Raw genomic sequence first — 23,089 nt, 5'->3', positions numbered from 1 at the left:
AGGGGGGGGAACGGAGAGGGGGGGGAACGGAGAGGGGGGGGGAACGGAGAGGGGGGGGAACGGAGAGGGGGGGGAACGGAGAGGGGGGGGAACGGAGAGGGGGGGGAACGGAGAGGGGGGGGGGGAACGGAGAGGGGGGGGGGGAACGGAGAGGGGGGGGGGAAACGGAGAGGGGGGGGGGCAACGGAGAGGGGGGGCAACGGAGAGGGGGGGGCAACGGAGAGGGGGGGGCAACGGAGAGGGGGGGCAACGGAGAGGGGGGGGGGCAACGGAGAGGGGGGGGGCAACGGAGAGGGGGGGGGGCAACGGAGAGGGGGGGGCAACGGAGAGGGGGGGGCAACGGAGAGGGGGGGGGCAACGGAGAGGGGGGGCAACGGAGAGGGGGGGGGCAACGGAGAGGGGGGGCAACGGAGAGGGGGGGGGCAACGGAGAGGGGGGGGGCAACGGAGAGGGGGGGGGCAACGGAGAGGGGGGGGGCAACGGAGAGGGGGGGGGGCAACGGAGAGGGGGGGGCAACGGAGAGGGGGGGGCAACGGAGAGGGGGGGGGCAACGGAGAGGGGGGGGGCAACGGAGAGGGGGGGGCAACGGAGAGGGGGGGGCAACGGAGAGGGGGGGGCAACGGAGAGGGGGGGGCAACGGAGAGGGGGGGGCAACGGAGAGGGGGGGGCAACGGAGAGGGGGGGGGCAACGGAGAGGGGGGGGGCAACGGAGAGGGGGGGGGCAACGGAGAGGGGGGGGGCAACGGAGAGGGGGGGGGCAACGGAGAGGGGGGGGCAACGGAGAGGGGGGGGGCAACGGAGAGGGGGGGGGCAACGGAGAGGGGGGGGCAACGGAGAGGGGGGGGGCAACGGAGAGGGGGGGGGCAACGGAGAGGGGGGGGGCAACGGAGAGGGGGGGGGCAACGGAGAGGGGGGGGGCAACGGAGAGGGGGGGGCAACGGAGAGGGGGGGGGGCAACGGAGAGGGGGGGGCAACGGAGAGGGGGGGGCAACGGAGAGGGGGGGGCAACGGAGAGGGGGGGCAACGGAGAGGGGGGGGCAACGGAGAGGGGGGGGCAACGGAGAGGGGGGGGCAACGGAGAGGGGGGGGGCAACGGAGAGGGGGGGGGCAACGGAGAGGGGGGGGGCAACGGAGAGGGGGGGGGCAACGGAGAGGGGGGGGGCAACGGAGAGGGGGGGGGCAACGGAGAGGGGGGGGGCAACGGAGAGGGGGGGGGCAACGGAGAGGGGGGGGGGCAACGGAGAGGGGGGGGGCAACGGAGAGGGGGGGGGCAACGGAGAGGGGGGGGGCAACGGAGAGGGGGGGGGCAACGGAGAGGGGGGGGGCAACGGAGAGGGGGGGGGCAACGGAGAGGGGGGGGCAACGGAGAGGGGGGGGCAACGGAGAGGGGGGGGCAACGGAGAGGGGGGGGCAACGGAGAGGGGGGGGCAACGGAGAGGGGGGGGCAACGGAGAGGGGGGGGCAACGGAGAGGGGGGGGCAACGGAGAGGGGGGGAAACGGAGAGGGGGGGGAAACGGAGAGGGGGGGAAACGGAGAGGGGGGGGAAACGGAGAGGGGGGGGAAACGGAGAGGGGGGGAAACGGAGAGGGGGGGAAACGGAGAGGGGGGGAAACGGAGAGGGGGGGAAACGGAGAGGGGGGGAAACGGAGAGGGGGGGAAACGGAGAGGGGGGGAAACGGAGAGGGGGGGAAACGGAGAGGGGGGGAAACGGAGAGGGGGGGAAACGGAGAGGGGGGGAAACGGAGAGGGGGGGAAACGGAGAGGGGGGGGAAACGGAGAGGGGGGGGAAAACGGAGAGGGGGGGGAAACGGAGAGGGGGGGGAAACGGAGAGGGGGGGGGAAACGGAGAGGGGGGGGGAAACGGAGAGGGGGGGGGAAACGGAGAGGGGGGGGGCAACGGAGAGGGGGGGGGCAACGGAGAGGGGGGGGGCAACGGAGAGGGGGGGGGCAACGGAGAGGGGGGGGGGCAACGGAGAGGGGGGGGGCAACGGAGAGGGGGGGGGCAACGGAGAGGGGGGGGGCAACGGAGAGGGGGGGCAACGGAGAGGGGGGGGCGCAACGGAGAGGGGGGGGCGCAACGGAGAGGGGGGGGGGGCAACGGAGAGGGGGGGGGGGGCAACGGAGAGGGGGGGGGGGCAACGGAGAGGGGGGGGGGGCAACGGAGAGGGGGGGGGGGCAACGGAGAGGGGGGGGGGCAACGGAGAGGGGGGGGGGCAACGGAGAGGGGGGGGGGCAACGGAGAGGGGGGGGGGCAACGGAGAGGGGGGGGGGCAACGGAGAGGGGGGGGGCAACGGAGAGGGGGGGGGCAACGGAGAGGGGGGGGGGCAACGGAGAGGGGGGGGGCAACGGAGAGGGGGGGGGCAACGGAGAGGGGGGGGGCAACGGAGAGGGGGGGGGGGCAACGGAGAGGGGGGGGGGGCAACGGAGAGGGGGGGGGGCAACGGAGAGGGGGGGGGCAACGGAGAGGGGGGGGGGCAACGGAGAGGGGGGGGGGCAACGGAGAGGGGGGGGGCAACGGAGAGGGGGGGGGCAACGGAGAGGGGGGGGGCAACGGAGAGGGGGGGGAACGGAGAGGGGGGGGAACGGAGAGGGGGGGAACGGAGGGGGGGGGAACGGAGGGGGGGGGAACGGAGGGGGGGGGAACGGAGGGGGGGGGAACGGAGGGGGGGGGAACGGAGGGGGGGGGAACGGAGGGGGGGGGAACGGAGGGGGGGGGAACGGAGAGAGGGGGGGGAACGGAGAGGGGGGGGAACGGAGAGGGGGGGGAACGGAGAGGGGGGGGATGAGGGGGGAATGGAGAGGGGGGGGAATGGAGAGGGGGGGGGAATGGAGAGGGGGGGGATGAGGGGGGAATGGAGAGGGGGGGGATGAGGGGGGAATGGAGAGGGGGGGGGGATGGAGAGGGGGGGGATGGAGAGGGGGGGGATGGAGAGGGGGGGGGATGGAGAGGGGGGGGGATGGAGAGGGGGGGGATGGAGAGGGGGGGGGATGGAGAGGGGGGGGGATGGAGAGGGGGGGGGATGGAGAGGGGGGGGATGGAGAGGGGGGGGATGGAGAGGGGGGGGATGGAGAGGGGGGGGATGGAGAGGGGGGGGATGGAGAGGGGGGGGATGGAGAGGGGGGGGATGAGGGGGGGGATGAGGGGGGGAATGGAGAGGGGGGGATGAGGGGGGGGAATGGAGAGGGGGGGGGATGAGGGGGGGAATGGAGAGGGGGGGATGAGGGGGGGAATGGAGAGGGGGGGGGATGAGGGGGGGATGGAGAGGGGGGGGGATGAGGGGGGAATGGAGGGGGGGGGATGAGGGGGGAATGGAGAGGGGGAATGGAGAGGGGGATAAGGGGATGAGGGGGGAATGGAGAGGGGGATAAGGGCATGAGGGGGGAATGGAGAGGGGGATAAGGGCATGAGGGGAAGGAGAGAAGACACTGAAGGCGCCGATCAACAACTAATAAAATGGCTATTTGCAAAGAGCTGACAAAGGCAATGAAAAAGGAGCGCACAGTACCAGCAGTCCTGGTCTCCGCTGCAGCGGCCGCTGTCCAGGTCCAGGATGTCGAGCTCCTCCAGCAGCAGCAGCCTGGCCGGGCCGCTGTCCGCCCGGCTGCGCTCCCAGTACTCGGGGCAGTAGGGGCCGGGGCCGGGCGGGAGGTAGGTGTTGTTGGGGTGACAGTAAGCCGAGCCCTGGGGAGGAGGCGGGCAGTACAGAGCCGAAGCCGGCGGCTGGTGCGATGGATTGTAGACCGGGTGAGGGGAGGCGGAGGCGGCGGCGGCGGCGGCAGCGCTCGCCCGGCTCTTCAGCTGCTCGTTCTGCCACTCCAGTTTCCTCACCAATTCCTGCAGCTTCTTCACCTCCAGCTCGGCGCTCACCTTGGAGCTCACGTCCCCCGCCATCATCTTCAGCAGCGGCGCCTCCATGGCTTTCTCCTCCCTGTGCACCTGTGACAAAAGGGCTCCTAATATTGTTCGGAGGTAGGCTTTGTGCCTCGATGGAGATGAGCAGCCGCCTCTCCTGCTGTTGCTGTTTCCTCCCCGCCTCTGCCCTCTTTTTTCCTCACACACAACAAAGAGCTGGCGTACACTGCGACGAACCCTCCTCTACGTTAGATTAATATGTGCCAGCCCCCCCCCTCTCTCTCACTCACTCACTCAAATGGCAGCAGTTACTCTACATAAGTGCGCATGTGTTTTTCCTAATAAAACCATAAGGAGACAGCTTTGTTTTTTTTGCATAATGTGAAACCTTTTATTCAAAGAGGAGGGATTGCGGGGAGGTTGTTACCAAAGCGCCGCCCACATCAAAGGAGTAATGTCGTCTTGCAAGAGCGCTACAACTCACCCGTTTGAATGTTTTTTTTTACATTTTTTAATGTAAATGTCCTGGTTTTATTGCTGCAAACCTGTGTATACTTCAGTGTGTTCAGCACACTTCAGTGTTTGGCACATGTACCTGTGTCTCTATACTTCAGTCTGTTCGCACATGTACCTGTGTCTCTATACTTCAGTCTGTTCGCACATGTACCTGTGTCTCTATACTTCAGTCTGTTAGCACATGTACCTGTGTCTCTATACTTCAGTGTTTGGCACATGTACCTGTGTCTCTATACTTCAGTCTGTTAGCACATGTACCTGTGTGTGTAAAGTTTAGCATGTTTAGCACATGTACCTGTGTACTTAAGTATGGTTCAACATACACACACACGCCTGTGTATGCATACTTCAATGACCAATAATCTGCTGTCAAAATAATGGTGAGGCTAATTGTCCTCTCTGTTATTGTTGCGCAAAATGCTACAACAGGTGCCGACGAGGGCAGATGTGTGGTTAAATGCCACAATCCAAAAGTTGCTGTATGAGATGTGCCGCTCAGCCATTAGCTTCATGAAAACATCATCTCGCTGTCTGCCTCACAACTGAGAAGCATTGAACAGCTGAAGTTGATGTATTTGTGTGGAAGATACGAACTAAACTTGCCACAAAATGTTTAGTCTTATCTATTTCAGACTAAGTACCCTTTTAATGATGTGATGAGTGTTACTGCCAATCAACCTCTCTGGCTCTGAAAATTAACTATTACAAGTGTGGAGCCTCATTCCTTCAGGTTTTAATTGTTGTTGGAGATTTAAAAACAGTAAAATTTTAAATTAAAATCTTTTTTACTTTTCCTTTCTGTTTTTCGTCTTTCTCTCTTAATCCAATTTTTCTTTCCCTCCCTTTATTTCTCTTCCTGTACTTGATGTGACATTGAATTCATCCACTCTAACTTACACTTCCTTCTCTCTCCTTGCGCTGTTAATTTCTCAATCTGATTTGTTAAGGAACTACCCAGTTGCTTGTCCTGTTCACTCAGGTCCCAGAGGGTCGGTTTCCCTCGCTGCGACATTATCAGTTTGCACTTTCAGCAACTTGCCACACACAAATTTTAAAATGTGAACGTGCAAGGACGTCGTTAATGCCCTGCCACAGCAAGTTATGGCACACACACCTGTGTATGTATACTTCAATTTCTACAATGATTCGTCAGATTCTGATGAATTGAGTTCGTCAGTCTCAATCCAGTTCCTAGTGCACTTAGGCCCATGACATGAAACAAACCCCAAGTTAGCAGAGATTGGCAATCTTACTCAAATAGTTCACAGGAGAGTTGGTAGATGAAATAGAAAAATGTAGGAATGCTGTTCTTAGTTGAGTCAAAATCTTGGGGGAAGAAATTCCCCTAGAAGGGGCATTTGGGGCGCTAAGTCAAAAGTGTTTGAAAAGTTAGCATTTGAGAAATTCCTGTTTTTTGCTCCAAGAGGGAAGTGGCGAGCTAAATCAAGCGCTCTATATACCTCTAGGAGTGCAAGAGGCGGGGAATGTCCCGATCTGGGGCGATGTGCTCAGCAGCATCACATGTGGCCAATTAAAGGGAGGGGCTCCCCGCTGCGAGCTCGGCACTTCTTTTGGCATCTGCTGGAGCACCGGGGCTGCGGGAGTGCCACAAGATCAGCCCGGTGCTCAAGCCCGCGTGCGGCAATTTTTTTTTCATGTCGGCCGGCCACCGCGCATTTAAATGACGCCCCAAAAGCGGCCGGTCTCACTGTTCGCGACTCCTGCAGCAGTCGGTAACATTACCTGGCGCTGCTGCGGGGAGCAAGGGGGAATTATTCTCCCTTAGTTTCTTAATGTTGCAGCCCTTGGTGCCTGATATGGAAATTGTTACAGTCTGCAGCACTTACAACTCTCACCCTGATTAGCACAAAACATAAACATGGTCAAATACATGAGATTTTTATTTTTTGTTTATTTAATTGATAATCAAAGATGAAGGATCATGACCAATTATACAGAATACTGCCAAGTCCGAAAAGAGCAAAATAAAAGATGAATAAGTCAGTGAGTATGAATTAGGTAATGCCAATTTTGGACCTTTAAACCATGGAAAATTGTAGAAGGAAAACTGAGAGGCAAGTAGTTCCACAGCTTTGAGCTCTGAGAGAAGAATGAGTTGTAGTAAAAGACTGTATCATAACTCTTCAATTCAACAGTCATGAATGGTGGTGGACCATTAAACAACTAACGGGAGGAGGAGGCTCCATGAACATCCCCATCCTCAATGATGGTGGAGCCCAGCACGTGAGTGCAAAAGACAAGGCTGAAGCGTTTGCAACCATCTTCAGCCAGAAGTGCCGAGTGGATGATCCATATCGGCCTCCTCCTGAGGTCCCCACTATCACAGAAGCCAGTCTTCAGCCAATTCGATTCACTCCACGTGATATCAAGAAACGGCTGAGTGCGCTGGATACAGCAAAGGCAATGGGCCCCCGACAACTTCCCGGCTATCGTGCTGAAGACTTGTGCTCCAGAACTAACCGCGCCATAGCCAAGCTGTTCCAGTACAGCTACAACACTGGCTCTCTCCGACAATGTGGAAAACTGTCCACAAAAAGCAGGACAAATCCAACCCGGCCAATTACCGCCCCATCAGTCTGCTCTCAATCATCAGCAAAGTGATGGAAGGTGTCATCGACAATGCTATCAAGCGGCACTTACTCACCAATAACTTGCTTACTGATGCCTAGTTTGGGTTCCACCAAGACCACTCAGCTCCCAACCTCATTACAGTCAAACATGGACAAAGGAGTTGAATTCCAGAGGTGAGGTGAGAGTGACTGCCCTTGACATAAAGGCAGCATTTGACCGAGTGTGGCATCAAGGAGCCCTAGTAAAACTGAAGTCGATGGGAATCAGGGGGAAAATGCTCCACTGGCTGGAGTCATACCTAGCACAAAGGAAGATGGTTGTGGTGATTGAAGGTCAATCATCACAGCCCCAGGACACCGCTGCAGGAGTTCCTCAGGGCAGTGTCCTAGGCCCAACCATCTTCAGCTGCTTCATCAATGACCTTCCAACATAAGGTCAGAAATGGGAATGTTCGCTGATGACTGCACAGTGTTCAGCGCCATTCACAACTCCTCAGATAATGAAGCAGTCCATGCATGCATGCAACAAGACCTGGACAACGTTCAGGCTTGGGCTGATAAGTGGCAGGTAACATTCGTGCCACAGAAGTGCCAGGCAATGACTATCTCCAACAAGCGAGAGTCTAACCACCTCCCCTTGATATTCAACGACATTACCATCACTGAATCCCCCACCATCAACATCCTGGGGGTCACTATTGACCAGAAACTTAACTGGACTAGCCACATAAATACTGTGGCAACAAGAGCAGGTCAGAGGCTAGGTATTCTGCGGCGAGTGTCTCACCTCCTGACTCCCCAAAGCCTTTCCACCATCTACAAGGCACAAGTAAGGAGTGTGATGGAATACTTTCCACTTGCCTGGATGACTGCAGCTGCAACAACACTCAAGAAGCTCGACACCATCCAGGACAAAGCAGCCTGTTTGATTGGCACCCAGCCACCACCTTAAACATTCACTCCCTCCACCACCGGCATACCGTGACGGCAATGTGTACCATCTACAAGATGCACTGCAGCAACTTGCCAAGGCTTCTTCGGCAGCACCTCCCAAACCCGCGACCTCTTCCACCTAGAAGGACAAGGGCAGCAGGCACATCGGAACACCACCGCCTCCAGGTTCCCCTCCAAGTCACACACCATCCTGATTTACAAGTATATTGCCGATCCTTCATCGTCGCTGGGTCACAATCCTGGAACTCCCTACCTAACAGCACTGTGGGAGTACCATCACCACACGGACTGCAGCGGTTCAAGAAGGCAGCTCACCACCACCTTCTCGAGGGCAATTAGGGATGGGCAATAAATGCTGGCCTTGCCAGCGACGCCCAGATCCCATAAGCAAATAAAAAAAAGTGGGAATGCAGAGTGGAGGAAAAGCATCTGGAGGTATATTTGGAGCTCAAAAGGAACAAGAGAGGAAAGTTCAGATAAACACTGGCTATAGTGGCAGTAATAAAACAGTGAAAGACAAGAAAGGTTGAGGTGGAGGGTTTGGAGGCTAGAGTTGACAGGGATTGCTTATTAAACAGTAAGCCTTTTCTGGCATTCTGTCCAGCAACACAAAAGAGTTGCTAGCAGAACCTCCCTAGATATGGGAGCAATAATAAATTTGTTGATGGGCTTGGACTTAAGAGCTATGTTTTTGAGGCAAAAAAGGTGTTTGGCACAAAAGAAATAACTGCAATTCTTGGAGGCAGCATTCACAATTGAAGAGATGCGAGAGTGCCATTTGAGGTCAGAGTTGATCATTTTACTGGAAAATGTTTGGTAAAATTAAAAGAAGGAATTTCAGTCCCAGTGAGGACAATAATGTCAATTGATGAAGGATGACTGAGGATGGAGCCATCATTGGTAATAGATTTACAAGTGTCATGACGAAAAAGACTTGCATTTCTATAGCACCTTTCATGACCACCGGACGTCTCAAAGCGCTTTACAGCAAATGAAGTACTTTTGAAGTGGAGTCACTGTTGTAATGTGGGAAATGCAGCAACCAATTTGCACACAGCAAGGTCCCACAAACAGCAATGTGATAATGACCAGGTAATCTGTTTTTTTTTGTGATGTTGATTGAGAGATAAATATTGGCCAGGACACCGGGGATAACTCCCCTGCTCTTCTTCGAAATAGTGCCATGGGATTTTTCGCGTCCACCTGAGAGAGCAGACGGGGCCTTGGTTTAACGTCTCATCCAAAAGACGACACCTCCGACAGTGCAGCACTCCCTCAGCACTGCACTGGAGTGTCAGCCTAGCTTTATGACCTTCACAACCTTCTGACTCGGAGGTGAGTGTGCTACCCACTGAGCCACAGCTGACACAAGGAACTGTGTCTTCAGATTCTCAGTACGATTTTCATTGCCCTGATGGAGAATTTTACAAGTAGTCTCATCCACCAGGAGCATATATTGGAAATTTGGGCAAAATTCCATTAAATTAAAACAAATTCTCTTTGGGTTACCGGATAGGCATGAATAGCATGGAAACATTTGCTAAAATGAATAAGTACTAGATGATGAATAGAAGAAAAAGGGGGGAAGAAAAGGAAAGATGTGCAAACCATAACAATGAACACTGATATAATTTTGTGTATGTATCACTGTAAGATATTAGCAAGGATATCAATGTAAAAATAAAACTTAATAGTTTCAATTTTCAAATAAAAAATCAAAAGCAGTGATTTCCAAATAACTAATGGAACACACGCATAATTAAAAACAACAGTGTTTACCAATTTGGTCAGTTCTTTCTTTTTATTAACACAATATTACAGTTTGTTAACACAATACCTCTCTACCAACATATTTTCTTGCTGTATATTCATGCATTAATACATAGCGCATTATTTTACTTAACATGCAAAATATCATTTCATATGGAAGTTCAGGTTGTTGATTGCTTTGGATAAATGATTGTTAGATCCATCAGAGTATTGTTCCTGGTAATGCTCCTATTCTCAGCACAGGCTTATGTTTAAATCTAGATTTACTGTCAATTACTGGAGGTGCTGACAATTGAAGGCGAGTTTGGCTTTCGAAGGTTTTGTCAAAGCTAATGTCCTCAATTTCACTGTATATTTCTTGTGACGCAATTTTGAAACCAGCATTTCAATAAAGTGAAAAATGACAACTGAGCATCACAGGTTAACTCTCCAGTGAATATAAAAAGTTAGCACTCTTATAGATGCTGTAATATATATATGATATTCAAGAATTCTGAGGACACAATTACCATGGACCTATCTGATTCCAATTTCTTTTTAAATCCCAACTAATCGAAACCATGTTTTTGTACATTGAAATCTAAACTATCTTTAAAAAAGTTGAGTGGGGGCTAGATTTTCCTGCCGGCAGCATTCGGATGTGGTGTTACAAGCAGCAGAACTATGATTTTTCTTTATTTTGGTTGTTGCTAACATCAGCAGGGACAAAGATAAACAGAAGCTGATTTTAACTCAAATCACTTTCATGGCTGCTACCCAGCTATTGAGTTGTCGTGGGAAAATGCCTGATTACTCCTCTCTACAAACCGAATGATCTTTATAAATTACACGGTGAAAATGTCACCACAACTTGTAATGCCCACTGGACAAACATTTTCGTGAGCATGTTTGAATGATCTTGGCAGTGTGGTGAGGAGAAAGGTTTTCTGAAATCATAATCAGCTGTAACACTATTACTGCTCACCAATATGAAAATCTGGCCCCTCATTTGTCACATAGATATGCGTAATAATTGAAATAAAATGCTCATGTCATATACAGATTTTCTTTACCATATAGAAACATAAACCTCCCTAAAACTACAATTTAGCAAAGAAATTATTTCCAATGAAATGTGTAAATCTATATATATATGTGTAAATTATAAAAAGAGGTGGCATTAGCTTAGATGTTGCTTTTGAATTTCTGCCCCTTGCTATTAAAGAACTCTGACACTTTTAAAAAAATTACACTTAAGTAGAGTTTCAAAAATCTCCAGTTTTCCTGAAAGCTATAGTTAAAATTCAGAAACGTCATAATATTTAATTCATAACAGTGCCAGCCTCTTAAAGACACAATGTTGTCATAGTAATTAGGACATTGCATGACACAATCATCAATGCACTGATGTTACTGTGTAGCAGATTTTGTCCAGCAATACCATTTTTGTCTCACTTTTTCAAATTAAAACCATATGCATATTGCCAAATTAGCCGTAGTGCCCAACATAGCATTTCTGCAGTAGTTAGAGATGCTGCTTCAAGAGCCTAGCAGGCCTGAACCCTCACTAATACAGAGACACTGTCCCTTTAACGTATTGCATCTGTTTATTTTCCAGTCCTGTAATTCTTTCTTGGAAAACTGAAAATACATGTTTGCATTACAGGTACCACATGGAAGATTTCAGTTCTATTGATACATGTCATTTTACTTAGTCGCCTAACCTGTATATCTTTTATCATTTGGGGAACATATGCTACTCTCTAGGTAAAGGTAGAACACAATGCTTAAAAGAAAACGCACACAATAGTTATCCAGTTGCAATAACATAAGCTGGTGAACATTTTTTTGAGAAATAAGCCACATCAGATTTTATTATGCCTCTTAAAATATACATTGATCGAGTAAAGAAGTTATTTCACGGCAGTTCTTTGAGCAGTGACTTCACTACATTATACAAGGAAACGCTATTCCTCTATTTTAAAATAAAATCCAGAAATTACAATTGGAGAAAGGAATTATAATCTGTATAAGAGATATCTACTAAAATTCAAAAAGCAGTGTAAATATGTCCTCCTATCCCCAAAAATCTCAAACCGTAGAAACATCATTGTTCAGCTGATACTCTTGTCTGAGAATCAATTTAGTACTTCCATTGTGCTGCAAAGTAGAAATGTTCTTCAGATTTAAAAACCATCAAAATATTTCTTTACACATTACTGTAACAATATATATCTATTTTGCAAATGGAACATAAACACATTTCATATTAAGAGATAAACATAATAACCCATACACATTTTATAAGCTGATATAGAGTTTCCGTAAGATAAAATGATCACTGCAAACTGGCCTACATTTCACCCAAGTAGTCAGAATCTTGTTTTTTTCCCCCAGAAATCCATGTGTCGGGCCAAGGTATATAATACAGGAAATGACCACAGTGGAGAAGAGTGGAAGAAGATGGGACAAATCAGTAAGTAATGGTTAATTGGCACCACACTTGGATTTTAAAAACTTGAAGAATGTAAGAGGAAGGAAAGGCAGAGTGGTAAAGTGTCCTGCAATTTTGAGTGCTGGGAAAGATTGGGGTAGATCTTGACTTTGTGTGATAGTGTAAAACGGGTGATAGCAAACAGGCAGCCCGCTTTACATCTCTCCAAATTTTTATTTCCATTGGCTTTAATGGAAATAAAAACCAATGAGTTGGAATAGGAGACTATGAAATGAGTCTTGGCTTTAATAAGATGCACACCTTTTGGTTTAGATCTATTCTGTGAATTTGGTGACCTGTTATTAAATTATGCTGCAAAGGTATCGTAACCCTAACCCTAATAGAAAGCATTTTGTTATGTGCAGCAACTGCAATTTCTGTTTTTCCTGCATGCAGCAGTCAGCAATATCATCACATGGTCAAGAATTCCAGCTTGGCACAGCAGAGAAACGTTGCATGTGGCAATGCAGAATCACTTTTGACCCAAGTCCTGCAGCAAATTGTTAATGTGAGAGCATTTATAATATTTTTACCAAGAGAACGAACACATTTGCTCTGAAATTTGGAATAGGGCAGCCTCAACAGGAGAGCACTGAATTTTCCCCAGCTTTTCCGTTTCAATTTAGGACATTGGCATTCATGCAAATCTAGAACTGGTACTACTGCAAACAATGTTTAACTGTTCCTACGAAAATGATCCAATGGGCTTTTGTATCAGCACAACAGGAGCCCCAAGTAGGATGCTGATTTTAATTTGCTTTTTAAAAAAGATAAGGGATGTTTGGCCGATGCATATTTGGGCTATGTATGTAGCTGGCGTCCGGGGCTGCCAGATGCCTAGTTCTGAACGATACTATCCTGTTTTGTGTGAGCTGTCCAGACATTTCAAACTATGCAAAGTTTGTTTTTAAAAATAAACATGTTTTTTTTCTCTCCCTTGCCTGATTTTTGAAATACAGTGGCATTACTTATTAATGTTAAGGTTTTCAAAGAATTTTCAGCAGCAGCAAAAACAAACAGCAAGGGGCCAATTTTAAGTTCAACAGTGGTGGAGTACAGGCATCTACGGATCGACCGCCCAGTTGAAGACAATGGAAAGGAAAATCAGGCGGGGTGTATAATGGGCGGCCGATCCTCTACCGCCCGGTTTCCGTCTCCAACGGAAGTTAAAATCAGCCCTTAGCGCTCAAGCCAATGTCCCACCTCCTTGTCCCACTCCTGCCCTCATCCACTTCTGGACTTGGGGGGAAAAGGTGACAACCTTACTAACATCTAGGGTTGGCCACTCTAGGTTGGATATGTTTCTGGGCGGTTTCATCACATGACCTCCCGCCTCCTACCACCCCGCTCCCATGCTCCCGCCATTGGTTACCCAACACATCCATCCTCACAGCAATCGGTCAATAATTGCAGCTGCAGTGCTGAGGGAGTGCTGCAATGTTGGAGGTGTCATCTTTCAGATTGGACGTTAAACCGAGGCCCCATCTGACCTTTCAAGTGGACGTAAAAGATCCCATGGCAATATTTTGAAGAAGAGCACGGGAGTCATCCTGGCCAATATTTATCTCTTAACCAACATCACTAAAACAGTTTATCTGGTCATCATCCCATTGCTGTTTGTGGGAACTTGCTGTGTGAAAATTGGTTCTTGCATTCCCTAAATTAGAGTTAATTGGCTGTAAAGTGCTTTTGAACTTCCTTAGGTCATAAAAGGCGTTATATAAATACAAATTTATACAGATCAGCCATGATCTTATTGTCCAGTGGGACAGGCTTGAGGGGCTGAATGGCCTACTCCTGTTCTGATGTAAGTTCGTTCTTTCTTCTTTCTGTGTAATCTTGTGATTTGGGATAGAACCCAGCTTCTGCAATCTGTCCCACAACAATGGGAGTTTTTACTGAAATTTCAACTATTAAAAGTACATGAATTCATATTTTAATTAACCACAACTTACCCTTTACTTTATCATAGCACGGTTCACAGTGCACGGTACGGCGGTGAACCCAGAAGTTGTCTCCAGCATTCAGATTTTCCAGAGATGAGTTGCAAAGCTGACACTGCAGAAAAATAAAATGTGATTATAATTATTCTGTGGGGATCTACTGCGCCACAGTAAACCCTTTACATTCAGCTAAACCCTTCCAACAAAGCCAAATGAAATATGGCCACATTTTTTCTTGTGCAAGGCACAGACGGGAACTATATGATCTCCCACGATGTCACTCACAGGCCGTGGGAGTCTGAGCAATAGTTGTGATATTTAGTTGCAGTGGTGGAATTGTGTTTAAGCTGTTCCTTTAGGGCCACTGCTCAATTACACCCCGGGCATGGGGAGTGGCCTAAATAGGCACAATCTGAGGTCAATTAGTGGCTAATTTTTGGAAGGAGTTTTTCTAGATTGGCAACTGCTTGCAAATCCCCAGTTCATGCTGCTGGGAAGTGACTAGATTATCAAGGTGAGAAAAACTGTCAGGAAATAACTGGCTTTGCTTCTTTTCTTTGGGAGATATTTTTCTAAACCATGATGTCTGAAGTTTAATGTCTGAGGTATGGTGGATGTATGCTTGACTCACGGCTCTTTTATTAAACTGACATAGAGGGGGTAATTTTGACTTTGGGTGGAAGCGTAAAACGGGCAATATCAAATTCAGCAGCTCGTCATACACTTTCAGGCAAAGTCAAAATTACCCAGATTATTCGGGTGTGCACGCGGGCCTGTGACTCCACACATGGCAATTTTCCCATTGGAGGCTGGTTTCGGTTTGGGTGGGTTCCAAACCCGCCTCCACTGTCAGGTGGGAAAAATTAGCGATTTTCCCCTAATTGGCCAGTTAATTTCAGAGGTGTGGGTTCCCCTGGGCCAATTAGTCTTTTGGGACTGAAACTCGCCTCTGCTGACTTCACTTATCCAGTTTCATTTAAGGGCTGCTTGCTGCCTTGGCTCATTCCACTGGTTTTTGGTCGATGCTGCACCACCTCCAAACTTTTATCTCATTGAAGAATGGCCAGCTCCAAGGCAAGGGCCTCCCCGAGGTTCTCGGATGAGGCGCTGGGTATCATGGTTGAGGGGGCGAGAGCTAGCAGGGAGGTGCTCTTCCCCATATCTGGGAGGAAGAGGCATCCCAAAGAAACCAAGGCTGTGTGGTTCTTGCTGGCAAGGGATATAACCTCCAGATCTGTGTGCAGATTGGGTGATTGTTCCTGTTTATTGATGAAATGCCATCCCTGTGTGAATGTATTAAAATGAGGTGATGGTAAACTGTTGGCGTGATGGCATCTGTTATTTCGGCTTAGGCAGCTCCACATTGCAGGCTCTGCGACATTTGCGTGGTCAGGTTGGTGGTCAGAGTGAAAGGAGGCCGGAGAGTCATGTCCATTTTCTATCATGTGTTAAGAAGGAGCCAAGCACATGCGCCACAATGGGCAACCTATGTAAATCTGGCCAGGATTAGTGCATCCCTTACATCACAGCCAGCAATGTGCTCACGTGCTGCCACTGCTGCTGGTGGATGCGCCGCTGCTCGGTCCTCCTCCTCCTCATCTGAGGAGGCTATGTACTGAGCCACTTGATCATCAGGAAGCTGCAAGCCACGACGCTGTGCGATGTTGTGCATTGCACAGCAGACCACGACCATTCTAGAGACCCTGGCTGCTGAGTACTGCAGGGCTCCACCTGATCTGTCAAGGCATCGGAATCGCATCTTCAGCAAGCCAATGGTTTGTTCGATGATGGACCTTGTCGAAATGTGGCTGGCGATGTAGCGCTCCTCAGCCTCATTAGCTGGCCTCCTGATTGGCGTCATTAGCCTCGTTAGCTGGCCTTCTGATTGGCGTCATTAGCCTCGTTAGCTGGCCTCCTGATTGGCGTTATTAGCCTTCTTCAGGGGGTAGCCCTTGTCACCAAGGAGCCATCCGTTAAGTTGGTTTGACAGATTGAAGAGCGGAGGAATACTAGAGTTCCGCAGGATGAATGAGTCATGGCAGCTACCACAGAACTTGGCGCAAACATGCAAAATCTCCTCCTTGTGGTTACACACCAGCTTTACGTTGAGGGAGTGGAAGCCCTTGCGGTTGACAAAGATAGCTGGGTTGTGATGGTGTGCCCTAAGGGCCACATGTGTGCAGTCTATGATGTCCTGAACTATTGGCAAGCCTGCCATATTTGCAAAGCCAACCGAGAACGCGCGGTTACACTTGCTTGATCCCTTGAGAAGTGGATTTAATAGTGCGCCTTTGCGAAAAGGGCATCGGTAACCTGCGTGATGCAACTGTGGGCGGCTGACTGGGAGATGCCACTGATGTCTGCTGATTTTCCCTGGAAGGAGCCTGAGGCAAAAAAGTTGAGTGCGGTGGTGACTTTGACAGCCACTGGTAAGGGGTGTCCATCTCTGGGCTCCAGGTTTGGTTGCAGCAGTGCGCAGATGTCTCCGACAACCTCTCGCGAAACTCTCCGCCTCCTTTGGCACTGCTGCTCAGTCATGTTGAGGTAGCTCATCCTCTGTCTGTAAACTCTGAGAATGGGAGTATCTCCTGCGGCGATGTGCTTCCATGCGCTGGTGCCTTCTGCCCTGTGCAGCATCAGGTGGGTGAGCAGGAGGTTGGGGCTCCTGCTGCTGTTGCTGCTGAGCTGCCTGGTTCTGCTGCCGCCATGGCTGCCCCTCATCCGAATCTGAGGTCCATGATGAAAGGAAATAAATGGTTCCCATGCTGCTGGCAGATACCTCCATTGGAGAAGCGCTCAGTCCAAGCGGGGAGAGGGTTTTCCAAGGAGGTCCCACAGTTGAGAGATAGAAGTTGCAGCACCTCCGAATTCGGTAGGCCTGCTAAAAGTGCTGAAAGACCTGTGCAACAAAAGTTCTGCCACCTGCAACTGATCCCTGTTGAAAGCTCCATTTTAATGGTGGAGCTGCAGCTGTGAGGAGGCCACCCACTTGTCAACCTGCCAGGATTAGCTGGCGTGGTTTCGGAGGGTCGTGCAACGTGCTGAAAATGTGGTAAAATAACAAAGGCTTGGCAAAATAGGATTATCGAGGCCCTTAACCACTATCTAAGGGTCTTAACTACCTCTCCCGGCTGATGGAGGTGGGACCGAATTGCACCCATGAAACCCACCTCCGGCAAAATTGCGCGGAGGCGGGTTCCGAACCCGCTCTCACTTTTTGCGATTTTTCTCAACTGTCCCGCCTCCAAACCCGCCTCCTCGGGGCTGGGAAAATCGGCCCCATGGTGATTTCCTGATGTTGGCCAAGTTGTTGAGGGAGGGATTGGTGCTGAGTAGACATCTCTTGTTTCCCCACAGGGTGATCGGGAAAAGGTAGAAACCATTAGCCATATTGCTGTGCACTGCTCAGCAAATGACCTGAAGGCAGTGTTAAAGTTCAAATGATATTATGTGTTTGTAAGGGTTACCATACCCCAATCTATAATAGGCAGTTTTTTTTTTACTGTACACCGCTATTTTATACCTTAAAGCATGCTGCATGGCAATTAATGTTCAAATCCTCCAGGATCATTTTTGCACCCTTGGTAATGGGCTTGTAGCATTGGCTGCATACATTTTTATCCATGGCTTTCCTGCAAACCAAACACCAGAGCTTACTATGAGGACAATCAAATGCTGATATTACACATTCATTCAAAATTAATGGCAAGGTATTGGAAGATCACCAGTATCCCCTGCCATTGTAATCAACGTGAGCCACCTGCTACAAGACAAGAGAAAAGTGGAGGAGAAAAAAGAACAAAAAAATAATTTTATCTTTTTCTGATCGTGTCTGATGACTTGTGTGGTGTCACATTTAATGGTATAGGGACGAAAAAGGAACAAACTAAAACATCTTTATGTAAAATTTTGTTGAAAATAAAATCCACACAGATGGGCACCGCACATTTTCCATTGCCATGGAAGGGTTTGAATCTTACTTCAAACAGTTCCCTATCTGGGCTGGGAGGAAGTGCCAAGCAGGCACTATGGCATTTGCCAACAAAAGAAAAGGAAAATCATAGGCGGCGGGCAGGGGGGGGGTGGGCGAGGGGCAATCGATCTTGGGCAGTCATGTGCCAACCCTGTCAGTTGAAAGCATCATTTCAGGCAGACAAAGAAAAGAGAATTTTAAAATCCAGACAAAAAGAGACAAATTTACCCACACAATAATAGAGAAAATGCAGAGCGATGCAATGTTACCACTTTTAAGCAACACCAGTAATCATTCAAATTGTTAAACATTAAGCAGAGCTTGCAAATACTTTTTATTCGCTCAATATTTTTTTTAATGAAAAATAATTCCATCTGATTGAAATATCAACAGAAAATGCTGGAAAAACTCAGCAGGCCAGGCAACATTCATGGAGAGAGAAATAGAGTCAACGTTTCGGGTCGAAACCCTTTGTCTTGACGAAGGGTCTTCGACCCGAAACGTTGACTCTATTTCTCTCTCCATGGATGTTGCCTGGCCTGCTGAGTTTTTCCAGCATTTTCTGTTGTTATTTCGGATTTCCAGCATCTGCAGTATTTTGCTACCATTTGATTGAAATTCTTATTCTAGATATTATCTAAATAAGCACAAATAGTATAAAGTTAAGATCCCCTAATATTCCTGGGTCTAGGAGGGGCAGTGCCAGGCTATGTGCTGGGCCAGGGGGCCGTGATTAGAGGGGGCAGTTCCATTCCTTTCTGCCTGCAATCCAAAATGATGACCAATCAGGTGGGAACACCTTGCGCCTGCCCCCTTCTATCGTGACATCATTGAAAGAGGTGGAACCGGTGGGTTGGTGTTCCCTTGCCTGAAATCCCACCATTCCTGCTTTTCCTGGGGCCAATGTGTAATGCGGGCAGCAAGTCATAAGTGAGGCCCACAGTCCTGCTCAATATTCCTGGTCTTGCTGTGGGTTGGATTCACAGGAAACATTGTAAATGGCATGGACGCACATACCCTTAATGTAAGTGACCCCCCCCATCTCAGGGATTTGGGACAGGGTCAATGCTGGGCCGGACCAGCAGCCAGAAGTCCTGCCCTGCTGCACTTCCAGCAGCCGATCAGGTTTGAGGAATTTTGAGCCTAGAATGTTTTCACTGTGGCCTTGCAGATTATCTGCTACCTGAGGGTACTGCTTATTCCGTTTGGAAAGCAGCATTTATGAGTTTCATCCTTGTACGATTAAAGTATATTTCCTCTACTGTTCAGTTATCATTTTGAACCTAGCTGACCCAGCAGATTGGAAAAGACCACTACCTTACTGGTGGAAAAGGGCTGCTCCCTAATTGGTGGATTTGGCCGCATTTGTGGATCGTTTATGTGCTCATGAGGCCAGGGTTGTCAGTACGAGGGAAAAGGTCATTGTTATGATGGCCTTCAGTACTTCGCTTTAGCCACAAAGCGTCAGTATCAAGCAACTCCCAAGTCAAATACAGGGTAAAGTTCCCTCCGCTCGAACCCCACAGTGTGCCCTACCCCTAGCCTCAGACGCGCATTCCCTGCTGCACCAGTGTGAACTTCCTCCCTTCCCGCACTGCCCATTCTTAATGAAATGACCCATTTAGTGCCAAATTAGAGGTGGTTTGACGTTGGGAATTGGATAAAAACTGCACAAAACTCATTTCACTTAGAAAATGAAATCAGTTGCAGATAGAAGATGCTTTTATCCTGTTAAACTGAACTAGATTCAAACCTAAGTCCCCAAGGTGGAAGTGCTTTGTTCTAACTCACTGCAACCTCACGATTGTACCACTATGAAAACAAACTAAACTACTGCTTGCAATTTTCCACTTTGTTTCAAGAATATTCCAAGGACCATCAAAGCAGTTTGATACTAATTGGACTGGAATATAGTACCCCGTGACACTTTGCCTGACAGCTAGTTCTGTCTATGCTCCATGAGCACACACTCAAAGGCTGCTGCTAACCTACTTGTGGTTGCTTCTAATACACTCCAGCGGCCGTTGCCTCTTACCCTTCCCAATGCCAACATCATGGACAGACAAACTCAAAAAAATCATCATTAATTATTGAGATACTCATGATTTTCATGCCTAGGAACTACACAGCATCTTATGACCCGAAGAAAACCTTTAACCTCTGAAGTCCTCCACAAAATATTCACTCCCGTAAATTGAACTCTGGCTAACTTTGCTTTGGTTTACATCAGACGTGACTGTGCTGTGCACTGGACCGTAAATTATATTCTTTCTAACAATGGAGAAGTAGGTCTGCAACATTAAACAAGTACATCAATAAGTCAAGCAAAATTTCTATGGTACAAAACTGAATCATGCAAAAATAAGGATTGTTTTCTTACTGTTCAGCACTGGAGAAGCCTTTAGTTATAGTTATCACTTTAGAAGGACTCTTGCCATCTGAAAGAGATGAGCTGCAGAAACAAACAGTGAATTGCATTGCTTATTTTAAATTTTTGTGATTATCTCTTAAATTCTCTATTTTCTGGGCCTGTTTCTGGGCCTAGATTTGCAGGAAGCACCCACCCCAACCAAGAGACCCGAGGCCAGCCTGAAATTGGGTGTCGGGCTTCGTTAACATTTGAAGCAAAGGCAGCCATGCCTCCACAGGTAGCTCGTACATTTGAGGAGCACGTATGTCGGGCCGCTTGCCTCACCAGCAGCAGCCAGACGGTAAGTCTCAGGAGGCGGGGTGGTTGGAGAGGGTAATGGGTAGGGCAGTTGGCGGCTGCTTAAGAATCCTGGATAAAATGGCCCAACCCAATTTCAGATCAGATGTTTTTCAGGGGTCCTTGGGCCGCAGGGCATTGGCCTGCGAAATTGGGCCTTGTTATACCCATAAAACAGGCACAAGGTCCAATTTCTACCCCTGTGAATCTCCATTCCTCTGATTCTGGCCTCCTGCACGTTCCTCCTTCCCTTCACCTTGCCATTGGTGGCTGTAATACAGCCACCTAGGCCCCATCCTCTGGAATTCTCCCACTTAAAGCCCTCCACCTCCAAGAGAGGTCAGTGTCCTAGAAATTTGGGAGCCTGCACCAGAATGCAGAGGTCCAAGGAGCCCCAGATATTGGGCCTAGGATCTCGTTCCCAATGTTACGGGAGGATCCCTCAGGGAAGACCGAATGAAAATCGGGCCGTTGCTAGCGATGCAGTGGCCTTCAGGTAAGTAAAGGATCATGAACCTTGGGAAGGCGGTGAGATTGCGGGCCTTGGCGGGGGGGATGGGGAAGCGATTGGTGCAATAAAATCTGAGGTGATATGCTCAAAGGGTGGTGAACCTGTGGAATTCTCTACCACAGAAGGCAGTAGAGGCCAATTCATTAAATATATTCAAGAAGGAGTTGGATCTATTTCTTAAGGCTAAAGGGGTCAAGGGATATGGGGAGAAGGCAGGGACAGGGTACTGAATTTGGAGGATCAGCCATGATCGCATTGAATGGCGGAACAGGCTCGAGGGGCCGAATGGCCTACTCCTGCTCCTATCTTCTATGTTTCGCAAAAAAATACAGCCGTGCTAAATTTCATTTTAAAGCACATTTTAGATCAAGGGAAGTATCAATATGGTACTTTTAATTTGAGACAAATTCCTCTGCGTGCCGTCATCAAATTATACTACAAACTCCGACCTGTACAGACAATTCTCCCTTTGTCAAGGTTCCGCTCTGTGGCCTTGCAAACACATTTTAACATGTTTGTTTTTGATCAGACATGAAGGAAAGTCATCCCAGATTCTAACGCAGTTAGATGCTTAAGATGTAGAGACTCCCCAATAAAGTGTTGTAAGAGGCAGACAGTACCTGGAGTTCCTGTTTTTCTGCAGAGAATAACTTGGTGATCGGTAGGCAGAAGGTTCATCACTATCAGAAAGTTGCTCACTCGGAGGGCTGGGATAAAAACACAATTCACAATTTGTTGCATCTCAGTAAAATATGTTCGCTCAGGTCTCCTCTTGCTTTATTCATATTTTTTCTTTGTGCCTTTAAGGTATGCCCTATATAAAGACCAATCTCACTTCCCTAATATTTATCTGCTTATTACTAAGCACCGATAACATAATTTGCAATTTCTTCCAGACAAATCTTCTAACATGGTTATATATATAGAACAGAGTGTATTTAATAATAACCAGTAATAATGATGTAAGTCAGCAACAGTGTGTCACCTTCCATCTCTCTTTCTCTCCACAGAACTGGCTGGATTTTGCCGTGTATATTTAATATCCCCCTCCTCTTACCTGGGTGAGAGAAGTACAACTCCACCTTCTCTCAGCGTAGCCCTACAAGATTGTTACAGTATTAACATTGCATCCTTAGCATCGACCTTTCATCTTTTTGTTTGCTGTTCATCACTCCTATTCATTGCATTTTTTCCACCATTCATTGCTTATCCGTCAATTGTAGTACTGCTTACCCATGTACCTTTACATTAGCAGAACCACACTATAAAGGGCATGCAGGATTTTTATCTACACTAAGAACTGTGGATTGAGCTAGCGTCATTGATTTGCACACCACATGTTCCTTGGTACACATAAGTGTTCTGAACAGCAACGGAAGCAAAATGATAACCAACGTCAAGAAACCTCTGGACCTGAGTTCCTGTTGTGGGCACCCATTTTGTGAAGCACTGCATCAGCAACACTAAATGGTATAATATTTACCTCCTCATAAAGACCAATCTGTTGGCCATTATATTAGCACTGAATAAAGAGTTATGATTACAGTAAGATTAGGAAAGCAAATGGAAGTTAGCCTTTATTACAAAAGGATTGGAATATAAGAATAAAGAAGTCTTACTATAATGATATAGGGCCTTGGTGAGGCCACACCTGGAGTATTGTGTACAGTCTTGGTCTCCTTACCTAAGGAAGGATATACTTGCCATAGAGGGAGTGCAACGAAGGTTCACCATACTAATTCCTGGGATGGGGGGATTGTCCTATGAGGAGAGATTGAGGAGACTAGGCCTATATT

At 48.9% G+C, this 23,089-nt stretch overlaps 2 protein-coding genes across 9 annotated transcripts in view; both read right to left on the bottom strand.

Annotated features, from left to right (window-relative positions):
• slain1a (SLAIN family member 1a) overlaps positions 1-4,254 on the bottom strand; it is a 112,148-nt gene extending 107,894 nt beyond the window's left edge. The window contains exon 1 of one of the 2 annotated variants that reach the window (XM_085998534.1): positions 3,509-4,254. In XM_085998534.1, coding sequence (XP_085854660.1) covers positions 3,509-3,918 — 410 coding nt within the window. In that variant the 5' untranslated portion in view covers positions 3,919-4,254. The remainder of the gene's footprint in view (positions 1-3,508) is intronic. The other variant, XM_085998535.1, reaches the window with a different exon arrangement.
• A 5,444-nt stretch (positions 4,255-9,698) lies between these two features.
• Positions 9,699-23,089, bottom strand: part of scel (sciellin) — a 92,663-nt gene continuing 79,272 nt past the window's right edge. For all 7 annotated transcript variants that reach the window (XM_085998526.1, XM_085998528.1, XM_085998527.1 and 4 more), the window contains 5 exons: positions 21,914-22,000; positions 20,456-20,527; positions 17,626-17,734; positions 14,115-14,217; positions 9,699-11,825 (listed from right to left, as the gene is read on the bottom strand). In XM_085998526.1, the coding sequence (XP_085854652.1) occupies positions 11,809-11,825; positions 14,115-14,217; positions 17,626-17,734; positions 20,456-20,527; positions 21,914-22,000 (388 nt within the window). In that variant the 3' untranslated portion in view covers positions 9,699-11,808. The remainder of the gene's footprint in view (positions 11,826-14,114; positions 14,218-17,625; positions 17,735-20,455; positions 20,528-21,913; positions 22,001-23,089) is intronic.

This window comes from Somniosus microcephalus, chromosome 10 (assembly GCF_052327205.1).
Source record: "Somniosus microcephalus isolate GS21.2 chromosome 10, FLI_Smic_1.0, whole genome shotgun sequence".
NCBI lineage: Eukaryota > Metazoa > Chordata > Chondrichthyes > Squaliformes > Somniosidae > Somniosus > Somniosus microcephalus.
This window is presented reverse-complemented; position numbering and strand designations above follow the sequence as displayed.